Consider the following 13,647-nt stretch of genomic DNA (forward strand, 5'->3'; position numbering starts at 1 on the left):
TTCACTGTGTGTAAGTCTCTCTGTCACCATTGCTGACCAGCTTCTATTTGGACCAGTCTAGCCCTCCAAACTGGGTCCCTGTGGATATAGGGGGAGAACCCGGTCCTAGTGTTCAAACAGTGGCTTTGGAAAACAACACCAAGGATCAAAACAGAGGGCACTTCTGAACCAACCTTATTGACTAACAAGTACTGATCTCAGCTCCCAAATATCACAGGACTTGCCACTAACAATGATTGATGAAGTATACCAGAATACGAGTCAAACTAATATCAAGGTACAGGGGGAAAGGCTACTTTTAACACTGTTGTAACTAAGGATGATTAAGGAGATGCAGGCATAGAGTGGGAGTCAGATGAAAACAATGTCATGAAGACAAAAACAGAAAAAAGGTTGCTGTTGCATATAAGGGGCATGGATGTAGCATACATGTAGCCTGTGGATATTCTAAAAATGACAACTCATACTTAGTTTAAACTAGATAACCTATGACATGTTGGGTTATTATTTCAGAGATATTTTCTTATATAAACAGAGAAACAGAATGACTATAAGTGAGCAAATGAAACAGCACTGGGAGCTTGGGGGGAGGAGCGTTTCTGGACTTCCTGCCAGCTTCACCTTTGACTTTGGGGATACTGACAGGGAGGGTCAGAAATGTCTTCTTTCTTCTTTACTTTTCCATATTCATCCTTCCCTCCCTTCCTTTTTTCTCTTCCTCTCTCCCTGTTTATTTGGCCAACTAATTCTAAAAATATGATGTAAGAGTGAAAAACATACTAATTTTCCAGAAGTAAATCAGTGTTCAATTGGATTCTTTAGTTTGTTAGAATCATATTGCTAATAAGGCAATATCACTCAGGTTTGAATTTCAGCTTTTGTATTCTTTCCAAATGGGAAATTCTATTATTCTGGAAACTCTACATTTTAGCAAATACAGTGAAAATAATAATAGCATAAATTATATGCTAAAATATGTATTTGTTGAGTGAATTGATCTGCTTTATGTGTTACTCTATTTCAGTAGATAACTTGCTGGATATGTAACTTGAGTTTACCTTAAAATATGGGACTTGATAATTATCCAATACGATAATGTTGTCTTGAACTAGTGTTTTTATTTATGCACATATGCTGAATGTCAGCATTCCTCTAAGGGTTAAAATAGATATCTAACAATTTACTACCTAACCTGCTTAAGTAGAAATTCCATAGCTTGATCTGACAAATTTTTATCTTCAACCTGTCTTTAACATGACTTTTACTAGTATATGTGAAAAGTAGTATAACTATTATAATATAATTGTAAATTAATTTTGTTTGATTTACAGGTAATCCCCAACATATGCCCACAATTGAGCTCAAAACTTCTGTTGCTAAGCAAGGCAGTATTTAAGTGAGTTTTGCCCCAAATTACGAACTTTTTTGCCACAGATTAAGTGAATCACTGCAGTTGTTAAATGAATCCTGCAGTCATAAAGTCAATAACTTTCCCCATTGACTTTGTCGGAAGCTGGCTAGGGTCATGTGATAGTGCCAACTGCCAAGCATCCAAATTTTGATCACATTACCATCGGGATACTGCAACAGTCATAAATGTCAAAACTGGTCATGTCAGTTTTTTCAGTGTCATTGTAATTTTGAATGGTCACTAAATGAATAATTGTAAGTTGTCGGCTACCTGTGTATCTTTCTACTTAGTATCTCAGTTTTGTCTTCTAAAAAGTGAAAATTATTTTGAAGATAAAGGTGTCATACTTAAAAATAGGGGAATGCTCACTTCCCTATTCTGGAATATGTCAATAACATATGCAAAAATCTACAGGGGATGAAATAAACAGTTAAGTCCAAATAAGATACAATAGTAATAAATTGTAATGCTGTTATTTTCATAAATGTTGAAATAATCAGATAGATGGCCAGTATTGTTTGTTGTTTCTGATACCATCTGAATATTTTTCCAAGAATCTCATCAGCCTTTGGTCTTGATTGAAGTATTATAATTTGTGATTCAACATATTCAAAAATTGTGTGTCAGATAGTCTAGGAGTTGTCAAACTTTTTCAGGCTCTGGAATCCAGTTTGGGTCCATGGGAAGGAAGCAGACATCCTTTGGAAGGCTGATTTTTCAGCTAGCCACTAGAGATAAAAGGGAGACAAAATCCAAGCAGAATTGCACTCTTAAGCAAAGATGCAAGGGAGAGAATGCTAGGGTTTCACAAAACATACTTTGAAAAACCTTAAACTAATCGTTACCTACATTAAAAGAAAAATTGAGTGAAACTTCTGATTCCTGAAAATTAAAGAATATGTACCATCCACTTTATTAAGATTATTCTTATTAGTATTTCAAAGTGAAGGTTTCCTATCAAATTTCTTGTGACCCAGTTAATTGAAACCAAGTTAATCCCTTATTTTCATAGAGCTTTTAGATCATTGACACCAAATGGATATTGGTATTGGCAGAGATTATAAATCTTAGTTTGTGTGATGTGTTCACTCGAGCATTTTGTATCATTGTGTGCAGCATAGTGAACATGGACAAGAGAAAGAAAAGCAGAGAGTTGCCTGAGGAGGAAAGGAAGAAGGTAATAGCCGAGCATGGTAAAGGTAAAGGCTATAAAATGTTCCCCAAAGACCTTCATGTATCTGTGACCAAGTTTATTAATATTATCAAGAAATTTAAGGTCCATGGAATCATAGGCAACCTCCCTGGATGTGGCTGCAAGAGAAAAATTGACCCCAGAATGCCCCTCAGAATGAGGAATACCAGGGAAGCTCCACTCAGAAGCTCAAAATCCAAGCGGGATTTTCACTCCTTAAGGGAAAGATAGTTGTGTGCTGCCTGCGCTGGACAACCCAGGGCCTCACCCCAACCCTTGAGACATCCTGCACTTCTTTCCTTATTGCGCTCTCTCTCCATTCAGGAGCTGAAAGTCCTCCCTGTCAAAATCCAAGCAGGTTTTTCAGTCCCTGAGTGAAAAGACACTCATAACACGGCTTGTGTAAGGCTTCCCCACCCATCTGAGGCATTCTTCACTGTCTCCTCTCAAGAGCTGAAATTCCTTTAAAAAAAATCAGCTCCCTCTCATCTCTAGTGGGTGAAGGAGCAGCCTTCCAAAGGATGTCAGCTGCCTTCCATGCGTGGAAGAGATGTCTAGTATTGATGAGTTTCCCTCAACAATTTAAAATATCCTATGGTCCCATATGAGCACATAGTTTGGCAACCACAACTTTCAACAACTGCTCCTTCTTGTTATAAAAATGAATAAGCAACAATTTGACCTTAAAATGTTTTCGCATGGGACTACTCAAATTTTGCGATATCTAAAATAATGAATGAATAATTTATTATATAATTTTACTATAATTTCATTGTAAGCTCTAGTAGACAAGTCATCTTCAGATAAAAATGCTAGACTTCACTCATTTCTGCAGCTACCCCGTCTATGACTATGTAAAGCTTAAAACTTGTATTTTACAAAGACAAGAGGGCTTAATGTCTGTTAAATCTGAAAAATACTTTATGCATGTTGGTCTATCATTTTGCATGTGTGTCAAAAGTGTGCGTCAGGCCGCCCTTCTTGTTCTGAGCCATTGGTGCTCAGTGCTGGAACTACTACTTCTCTTTGTTGCTATGGAATTTGGAATTTATTTATGAAGAATTTTAGATATATCATGCTTGGATTGTTGCAAAATGGTTATTTTATGCCAGTTTCCCCTCAAGTATGTCTGTATTCTTTTTAATTGGTTAGAAATATGTCTGTAGATTAAGCATCATGAGAGATACATAAGATTTCCAAGCTCTAGGCAGTGCTTTTCTCATCCATTGACAGAGAATCCTATTTTACATCTTTTCCCCTTTCCTCTCACCGTCATAATAACCATAATAACCTATACAGATTTTAAAAATATTAAAATTCTCTTAAATAAACTTGATTTTTCTCAAATATTTCTTTTAATTTCATGATCAGTATATTCTCCAAATAATGTCCAGTTTATAATGATTAGCTTTCAGGATAGAATAGAATAGAATAGAATAGAATAGAATAGAATAGAATAGAATAGAATAGAGCAGAGCTGGAAGGGACCTTGGAGGTCTTCTAGTCTGCCCCTCTGAAGCAGGAGAACTTATACTATTTCAGATAAGTGGCTATCTAGTCTCTTCTTGAAAACCTCCATTGATGGAACACCCACGATTTCTGGAGGCAAGCTCTTCCACTGGTTAATTGTCCTCACTGTTAGGAAGCTTTTCAATTCCTGATTGCTTTTCTCTTTGATTAGTTTCCAACCATTGTTTCTTGTCCTGCCCTCTGGTGCTTTGGATAATAATTAGATCTCTTCTTTGTGGCAGCCCCTCAAATACTGGAATACTGCTATCATGTCACCTATAATTCTTCTTTTCTTTAGACTACCCAGACCCCAAACCTGCAGCCACTCTTCGTATGGTTTAGTCTCCAGACCTTTGATCATTTCAGTTGCTCTTCTCTGAACTTTTCCCAAGGTCTCAACATCTTTTTTGTAGTATGGTGACTAAAATTGGTTGCAGAATTGCAGGTTTGGTCTTACTACAGTTTCTTACTAGGGTAAATCAGCTAGGTGATTTCCTTGCCAAGGTATGTCAACAGTATCAGTTCTAATGTGTAACCTGGTTGCTGGATCTTAGCAAGCAATATTGCAAGTTTCCCACTTGAGACTGTTTTCTTTCTCAGATTCCCAGTAACATTCTGATTATGAAATTGGAGCTTTAAAAAAGTATTGTAAGCTGAAGTAGTCTTCTAAATAAGATATCTCACACTTTTTAAAATTTTGAGATTGTCTTACTGAAGTCAATGTCTTTTTAACAGTTCTAGCGGAAAATTGACTATAGTCTTTTAATACTAAATTTTATGAGGGTGGGGAATGTCAGTGGTTTCCTTTCTCCCCTTTCTTTATATTCTTTGCCATAAGCTGGTATTTTATAAATAAACAAACAAGTTTGTAATGCAGTCATAAAGTGATTATACATGAAATGTTGTTGCAATCTTTTTGATCCTATCTTTTTAAAATATATGCTTACAACTTACAAATATGCTTTGTGTTAGTAGCATCATTATTATCCTAAAACACTTTGTAGTATGTCACAGAATATTATAGAATATTATTTTTTAATCTTGTCCAAATGTATTAAGAAAAAATAATTTATTTCAATTGGACATTCTTCCAAATAAATAAGTTTAATAATGTAGTTACGGTAAAATATTCAAGCTTACCTAGAAATAAGTATATATGCATTCATGTAATTAATAAGTGTATTTAGGATTGCAAAGTATTAAGATTCTCATTAAAAATTTTGACTTTTCATAGTCAACAGCATTCAGTTTTGAATAATATATAATTCAGTTTACAAACATGTGCAACTCTAGTCCTTATTTTTATATCAGAAGGAAATCAGTAGAAAGGTGAATATCAGAATGTGTCATGGAAGAGACATCCTACAAACATGCTATCTAGAAATTAGGCCTGTATTTCCCAGAATTACTCAATCGGCCTGGCTATTGTTGATGATTATAGAAGCCCTGAAATATAGAGGGTACCCAAGTTGGCAAAAGCTGGATTTGTTGAACTTCTTTCTGATATTATTCATCTTTTTTTTTTGCTATAATTAAAATTCCACAACTTTATTTGACAGTCTTACTTATTGTTTCCTTTTATTACAGGTTTGCTGTAAGCAATTTACAACAGCTATGACACCTGCTGTCCAAGAGAAAACAATGAAAAGTCATAGTGTCTATTTATCATCTTCTTTACCTTCAAGAGAGATGGAGTCCAGTGAAACAATAGCAATGGAAAGTACTAGACCAGTAAAAGAGAAGATAAATGATGGTTCTGCTACAAGTTTTTCTTGTTCTATTTTGTTTCCTGCTTCTCAAGTCAACCACAATATTGATTGTTTTAACTTAAAATACTTTGATCCCCAGTCATCTAAACATTGTTCTTTATTAATGAATCCTAATTTAACATTCAGTGTAAACAATAACAATTGTATCCAGAAGAACTTAGAAGAGCATAATTGCTCCAAATTGAGAAATCCTGTAAGTAACAGCACTAATACATGTTTTAATCAGAGTATTAATTCAGAATCTGGAGAACAAGTTAGAGGAGATGTATCAGGAACAAGGAAAAACTTTCTGAAAACAGAGAGATTACTGGATTTACACTTAACTGAATTGAAGAACACAGAAGAAAAGCAGTTTCCAAACTATAAGTGGTATCGAAGAAATGGTTTTTATGGCAAGGCTTTATTTGTTAATCCTAATACAAAAAAAGGAGGTTTGTTCCATCAAATATTCAATGATGCCCCAGAAGTAACAAGAAATTGCAATCCTGGCAGCAAAGAACAGGAATTAAATTTTCGGTTACTTCAGTGTGTAAGCAAGCAACAGACTTTGTTAAACCGGGCCAAAAGAAGTCAGAAACACTTGCAAATTTTGTTAGCAAAGCATATTGTCAAACATTGTGACCAACAGATGAAATGCTTTGTGAAACATCAGCTACAGAGAATGAAAGCTTCTCATGATACAAACAATCTTTTGGATGGAAACAATGAAAAATGTACTATGGTTAAAGTTAAAAACACCCTAGAAGCTGGTAGGAATAAAGACACATGCTCTAATTTGGGTACCGCACCTGATGAAATCAAGCTGTTTGCTTGTTCTACAGAAGAATTGCTGTCTCAAGCGGAAGAAAGTTTGGATTCGGAAGCAACTTGTAGCAGCTCAAGTGAAGATGACGATGAGCAGATTTCCAAAACAATTCTGCCAATGTAAGCATTAAAGCATTTCAAAATATCAGTGCTACAGATCTAACGGTTTTATATACTCAAATTCAATGCCCATGTTTCATACTTAAAATCTGTATAAGTTATATTAATGAATATTACTATATGCATTTAAAATATTAAAATATGCAGATATTTTGAGGCAATTTTACTAAATGGTAAAGTTATATCCAATGAATGAAACCTTGGTATTCAGTGGGGAAGATGAGTAAATATACTGAATGAAGGGAATTTATGGTTCTGTCTAATTGAGTTTCACTGTTTAACCTTCATATAACTTACTCTTTTCAGATACCCATTTCTCCCACCACACTCTACTTATAATGGAATTTTTGTTGTTATATTACAGAAAATCGTAAGAATTAAACCAGGGCCTGACTTATTAAGGAGTCAGACAACTGAAACAGATTCAGAAAAAAACAAGGATGATCAAGAGACTAGAAACTTCAGACCTAATCAGGATAATTTAAGAATTGTTTAGCTTTCAGAAATTGAAACCTAAGGGAAATGTAATAGAATAATATTGAGATACTAGGAAAATGATACAAGATTATTGAGATCTGTTTTCCATTGTTTCAGAGCATAGGATATAAATAATGTATTTAAATTACAGGAAAACATCCTAAGAAATAAAGAGCTCCTGGGAGTGGGAGTGTTCAAGTAAGGCTTGGACCATGAGTACGGGATGCTTTGATTTCTATAGAGTTAGACTTATAAATGGTCCTTCAAGACTGATTCTGGAATGGATGGATGGGAACTAAGAACTGCTAAAAGATGTAATGTTACATAGTGCATTGAGAAGCAAAACAATTAGCGGTATGTTTTCTTAATTTTAGTTTAGGATTAAGCATATCGTGAAGCAAAGTACAGTTGCCAGTTCTCTAAGCTATGTTTACATAGCTACTAAAATGGTTTAATGTAAAAAAAAAACCATGCCTAATATGTGTTATGCTGGGAATGTCAAAATTTTCCATTAGGTAAGTGTTTTGTCCAATAAATAGGTGTTTTGTACACAATCTGGTTCTGATTTTATGCCAACATATATATAGTAGATCCAGTTATCTAATTTTGTACTAGCTATTTAAATTAGTATGTACTTGATTCCCAAAAGGCATTTGATCTTTTTGAGAAACAGTTTGGTGGAGTGGTTATGGTATCAAGTCAAAAACCAGGAGATTATGGGTTCTAGTCCTGCTTTAGGCATGAAACTAGCTGGATGAGTTTGAGCCAGTCATTCTGTCTTGGCTCTAAGAAGAAAGCAATGGCAAACTACTGTATGTATCTTGCCAAAAAAACTGCAGGGACTAGTTTTGTTAGCCGTTTTTAATACCAATGAGTATCAGAAAGACTGAAGTATAGGGTGTAGAATTTGTGACCTTTCAACTATGTATTTCTTTTCTTTTATATTGGTGGCATATACCCAGGAATTATGGAAATAAATATTCAGTATCATCTGGAGAAGAATTTCCAAGATAAAAAAAAATTCAGAACATGACATTGCCTCCTAAAATTATCCAACTGTTTAATGGATAGATTGAATTACAGTGGTACCTGCTTTGAAACTCATCAAATTTAATACTCAGCGCATTTTGACATGAACACTTTGTCCCAGTACTCATTGTTTGTTTGGTACTCAGTGCACAAGCTAGAACTTGTCAATGTTTTTCTGCCTTGTAACTCACTATATTATTCCTTATCAGAATTTTTTTTTGGTATTCATTGTTTTTGATATTCATTGCGTCTCCCAGAACCAATTAACAGTGAGTACCGAAGTACCACTGTAATTTGTTCTGTGCCAAACATTTCAGTCTACAATAAGAGTTTCTAAAACAAAGAGATGATAATGATTGTTGCTCAATTTTTGAAAACCTAAATATCCAACAAATAATTTGTCTGAAGTAAAAAGTGAAGGTTGGTTGTTGTGACAGATAGAACTGAATAGTTAATAATTATAAGTTATTATGTAGAAGATATCTGAGTACTTTGAAGGCATATTAATATCACATTAATAACATACTCCTTCCAAAAATTATTCAGGTGGTGACTAATCATACTCTAGTTCTAAGATTATTTAGATATTTTGGCATTTTACCAGAACATAATAAAAATTTGATGTAACTTACTGCAAGTTTTAAAAGCATTATTTGAAAAAAAATATTTTTTTCTACAACACATGCTAGATATGGCCAATAATACAGTGATATCTTACATGAGCTATATATAAAAGAGAATGCACACATTCTAATAGAAGGATCACATTATACGGTAGTATCTCAGTTTGCCCACTGCCACAGACAAGAATGCTGTAGTGTCTTCCACTTCATGATTTACTAATGGAGGTAACAAAGTACTTGCAAATATTTTGCAAGTACCAATATACAAGGGGCAGCAGAAGTAATTAAATATAGTTAATCTCTTCCTAGGCTTACATATCTGCTGTTTTCAGCTACTCCATAGTCCTTGGAAGTTTAAGGTGTTCCCCATAGGTGCTATCTGTATGCCAAAATGCTGTTTCTACATTATAAATTAGTAAGGTGACCAATCGTCCTCCTTTAGGGAGGACAGTCCTCCTTTTGTAAATTCTGTCCTCCCTTCGAAAAGTGTCCTCCTACATGTCCTCCTTTTTGATATTTGAAGACTAATCTGTAAATCTCCGTATTTGATCGATACCGATCCGATCCGTTGTGTGTGATGTGACGTATTTGTATTTGACATAACGATTCATCAAGGCTCGGTACAGTGCGGCAAGACGCAATTATGAGACACATGTGCTCCACACAGGAGAATTGTTTTGAGAGAGTGTGCCATGTGAAAGAGTGCACCGTGTGCAAGAGTGTGCTGCATGCAAGAGTGCGCCGTGCGCAAATGGCTTTGTTTTTTTTCTTCAATTTATTTGTGTCCTCCTTTTCATTGTAAAAAAGTTTGGTTACCTTATAAATTAGACCCTGCTATTCTGAATCTCTTTATGGGACTTCAATCCAGTTAGGATACATCTTTATTACCGAGATCTACTCTCACGAAAATAGAGTTGTTTTATCATTTTGTCTAAAATTTATAGAGAAATATCGCCCTAAAACCTCTTGTAGAAAGCCTCATTAATATACAATTTGAAAGTCCACTGGATTAAGAAGAATGACACTTTCTCCGCATCTTAAAATAGGGGAACTAAAATAAACAGCAGAAGCCACTCTTGTTTGTTTTATCATGTGATGATTTCAGTCATTGTTAGATATAATGTCAACACCTCTTGTGTGTTTTTACCACCAATAGCAAAGGTGGTTTTAGCCATGATTAGGATCTGTATCACATGCCCTGCCAGAGCAATACTTTTCCCATTAGTGCACAAAAAAACGATTTTCCTACAGCTGCAAGCTTCGGCACCTTGCCATGCATACCAAAGCCAAAGAACTGCATGAAAATCATTAACTTAATGATTTGAAGGCTATGATAAGTTGTCACATTCTGTTCTCCAATTTAATACATTCTTCCACTCCTAAATATTATGGCCTATACCCGTGATGGTGAACTTATGGCACGCATGCCACAGGTGGCATGCAGAGCCATTTGTGCCGGCACACCAGCTGCAGGCAAACTTACCTCACTATGCATTTGCATGCCTCACAGCTGATTTTCGGCAGGTGTGAGGCCTTTTTCGGACTCCCAGAGGCTTAAGGAAGGCTTTTGCAGGCTTTGCAGGCAGAAAACTAGGCCCGTTTCATCACGTCCTGTTTTTCCAGACGTACCGGAAGTGACGAAACTGGCCTAGTTTTCGGCCTACAAAGCCTGCAGAAGCCTTCCTCAAGCCTCTGGGATTTGATAAAGGCCTCACACCTGCCGAAAATCAGCTGTGAGGTACAGTGCAGGTAAGGGGGTGGCGTAGTGGGTGGAGATTGCGCGCGCATGCGTAGGGCATGTGAGGGTGTGCATTGCCTTCTGGGTGCTGGCATGCGAACACGAATGTGCAAGCGCACACACAATTTTTGACACAGGAGCCCAAAAAGGTTAGCCACCACTGGCCTATACTATGAATATTTTTTAGATTTTCTTTTAGTAGTGTGCTGCAGGCTATGTTTTATTCCCAATAAAAATAAAACATTGATTTCATAATTAATATGTTTGAGACAATGGTGGGATTCTATTTTTTTACTCCCAGTTCTGTGGGTGTGGCTTGGTGGGCATGGCAGGAGAAGGATACTGTAAAATTTCCAATCAGAGGTGGTATTTCCTGGTTCTCCAAACTAAAAATTTCTGCTACCTGTCATACATAGCTGATCAGAACCTGCTGAATACCACCTCTGCATTGGGAAAATAATCACATGTTAAAATTAAATACAGTTAATGTAATTGTTCTCCTAGCCGTATATTTAACAATGTTCTTTAATGTCAAAAAATTACAATTTGGTAATTTCTTTTTAAAGCTTTACAGTTTGGGAGGCTGCATATGGACTATAAATATTCTACTGTTTTTTTTTTTCTGAATTTGATGTTTAATTATTATTGTCTTGGGCTAGAACTGGTTTAAGGTTTGCGCTACCATTACGTACAGCAGAATTTAGAACTGTAAGAGGCACTACATTTCACAGCCTGGAATATATTTGTCATTTTGAGTCCACATTCTCTTTACTGCTATCTATGTTTTCAGCTTGTCATTTTAGCCAACTGTGTTAAAGTCATGTGTTTTCAAGGCTTCTTTGTTTTAATGTTTTGGCTTTCAGTAACATTGAGATTTAAATTCTAATACATTGCTCATTTATAACCAAGTAACAAGCTTGTTTCTTAAATTTATTTGTTAGAATTATATCCCACTTTTATATAGTAACTCAGGCTACATTGTATTCTGTTCTACTTTTTCACACAACAACTGTGACAAAGGTTTCACTAAAGTCAATACCACTCCATACTCTTCCATAGGTGAGGATGGATTAGAGTTGGATGTTTTTATGGATGGATTTTAGCCCCTGTATCATTTTAGCTCCAATGTATAATTTTCTCTCCAAATGATATATTTGGCATCTGTTTGTAATAAATTCCAAAATGCTTTCTAAATTGCAAGTATTACATTAATTGTAGAATACTTTTCTATTAATAAACATATTTATTTTAAACAGTAATTCCAACAGACAGACAGACAAGACAGATACACACAGACACACAGAGAGGGAGGGGGGGGGCCTTATACTGTGGAATCCTGTTTGAATACAATAATTTTTCTGTCTGTGTTGGTGAGGTTGAAGATTTCTGCTTGGTAATTCTTTGATTAGGGTATTGTTTTCTGCCCAATTGATTGTTTTTCTGCTGATAATCCCTGTTTCTCTAGATGTTGACTACAGGAAAGGATGTATTGTACTCTTTATACTTCTTTTTTATTAGCTCTTTTGAATGGTGTATAAATTAATTTATCTCTAGGTGTCCACCAATGGCTGATTTGTCTGAATGTCAAGCTTCCAGGGATTCCTGTTTTTTTGGATTTAGCTTGGTGTAGAATGCTCACAGCTTCCAAACTAAAACTATGTCGAGTCTGTCAATGTATTGTGAGATTAAACAGTTCTCATTGTGTGTATTGCCTGAATGTGCTCTGATTAGGAAAAATAGAAATTTACTGCTTGAACAATAATAAAATATTAAATGAATGTGTTGTGGTTCACCGGCAGCAGGTGTGAATGGCTGAGGTCTCTGACAGCGAGGATTCGGAGGTGCCTACATGTGATGCAGGGATGGGGCCAGGACTATCGGAGGTTGTAAAGTCTGCACCAATGATGAAGAGGGATTTGGGGAGCCTGTGCGTGCAGGGCTGCTCGAAGGAAAGAGCAGCTGAAGCAGCACGGCGACTCAGGAGTAAGGCTGGAAGGTGATGGCCCCTTCTATAAGGGATAAAAGCCAGCCTTCAGGTTTTTTATGCTCTGAGTTCTTGTCCTCTGGTTTGTTTTTGGAAACTTCTGGCTTGGGATATTTATCTGCAATTAGTCTTTTGTCCTTGGCAGCCTTTTGCAACCTTGAAAGGGCTGGCTCTTATCTGGGACAATTAGTTTTGAATGACTCTTGGCTGTGAATGAACAGAATTCACAGCACCGCATTAAAAAGGTTTGTTTTTATATATACTTTGTGTTTGTTTGATTCGAACAAGGCTTGGGTCAGAACAGAATGAAAAGAACTTACCTAATGCAAAAAACCAAATATAATAAATAATAGCCTGAAGAATTGTATAATAGAAATCAGAATTAAGCTTATCAAGTGCTCATATTTAACTGATCTAGAATTATATCAGAAATGCTAATTTACCTTTAATAAGAATATACTGTAGAATATCAACATAGAATATTAAGCAGGAGACCTTACACCGTTCTGAACAAGTGCTTGTCCAATCTCTTGGTGAAAATTTCCAGTGATAGAGCATCCACAATTTCTAGAGGCAAGCCTCTCCATTAATTAATCATGCTGATTGTCAGCCAATTTCTCCTTATTTCTAGGTTAAATTTCTCTTTAATGATCTTCCATTAATTCTTGTCCTGCCGTTAGGAAATAGGTCAACCCACTCTTCTCCGTGAGATCCCCTTAAGTACTAGAAGACTGCTATCATATCTTCCCCAGTACTTTTAGACTAGACATATCTAGTTCTGTACAGTGTACAGTTTAACCTCCAAACTCCTTACTATCTTTGTTCATAAGAAATACTTGCATACTAATCAACTGCCTATCATCTAAAATTTTACCCAGAGATAAGCACTCATGAATGTACTAGTGTTTGAAAAATGGGATATATATCAAAATAATAATGCAGAATATATATGTAGTCTCAAGTCTAGACTACGGTAGTATAAACCAACTAT

The 13,647-nt window shown here is 35.7% G+C and overlaps 1 protein-coding gene across 10 annotated transcripts in view; it reads left to right on the forward strand.

Moving 5' to 3' along the window:
• Window positions 1-13,647, forward strand: part of KANSL1L (KAT8 regulatory NSL complex subunit 1 like) — a 48,948-nt gene that overhangs the window by 1,388 nt on the left and 33,913 nt on the right. For 4 of the 10 annotated variants that reach the window (XM_087941482.1, XM_087941606.1, XM_087941672.1 and 1 more), the window contains exon 2: window positions 5,700-6,805. In XM_087941482.1, coding sequence (XP_087797608.1) covers window positions 5,727-6,805 — 1,079 coding nt within the window. In that variant the 5' untranslated portion in view covers window positions 5,700-5,726. Of the gene's footprint in view, window positions 1-189; window positions 278-2,527; window positions 2,611-5,699; window positions 6,806-13,647 lie in introns of those variants that run through there. The other 6 variants (XM_087941258.1, XM_087941282.1, XM_087941331.1 and 3 more) reach the window with 4 other exon arrangements.

The sequence above is a fragment of the Pseudonaja textilis genome, chromosome 1 (genome assembly GCF_049901715.1).
Source record: "Pseudonaja textilis isolate UNSWEBS1 chromosome 1, rPseTex1.2, whole genome shotgun sequence".
In the NCBI taxonomy this organism is placed as follows: domain Eukaryota; kingdom Metazoa; phylum Chordata; class Lepidosauria; order Squamata; family Elapidae; genus Pseudonaja; species Pseudonaja textilis.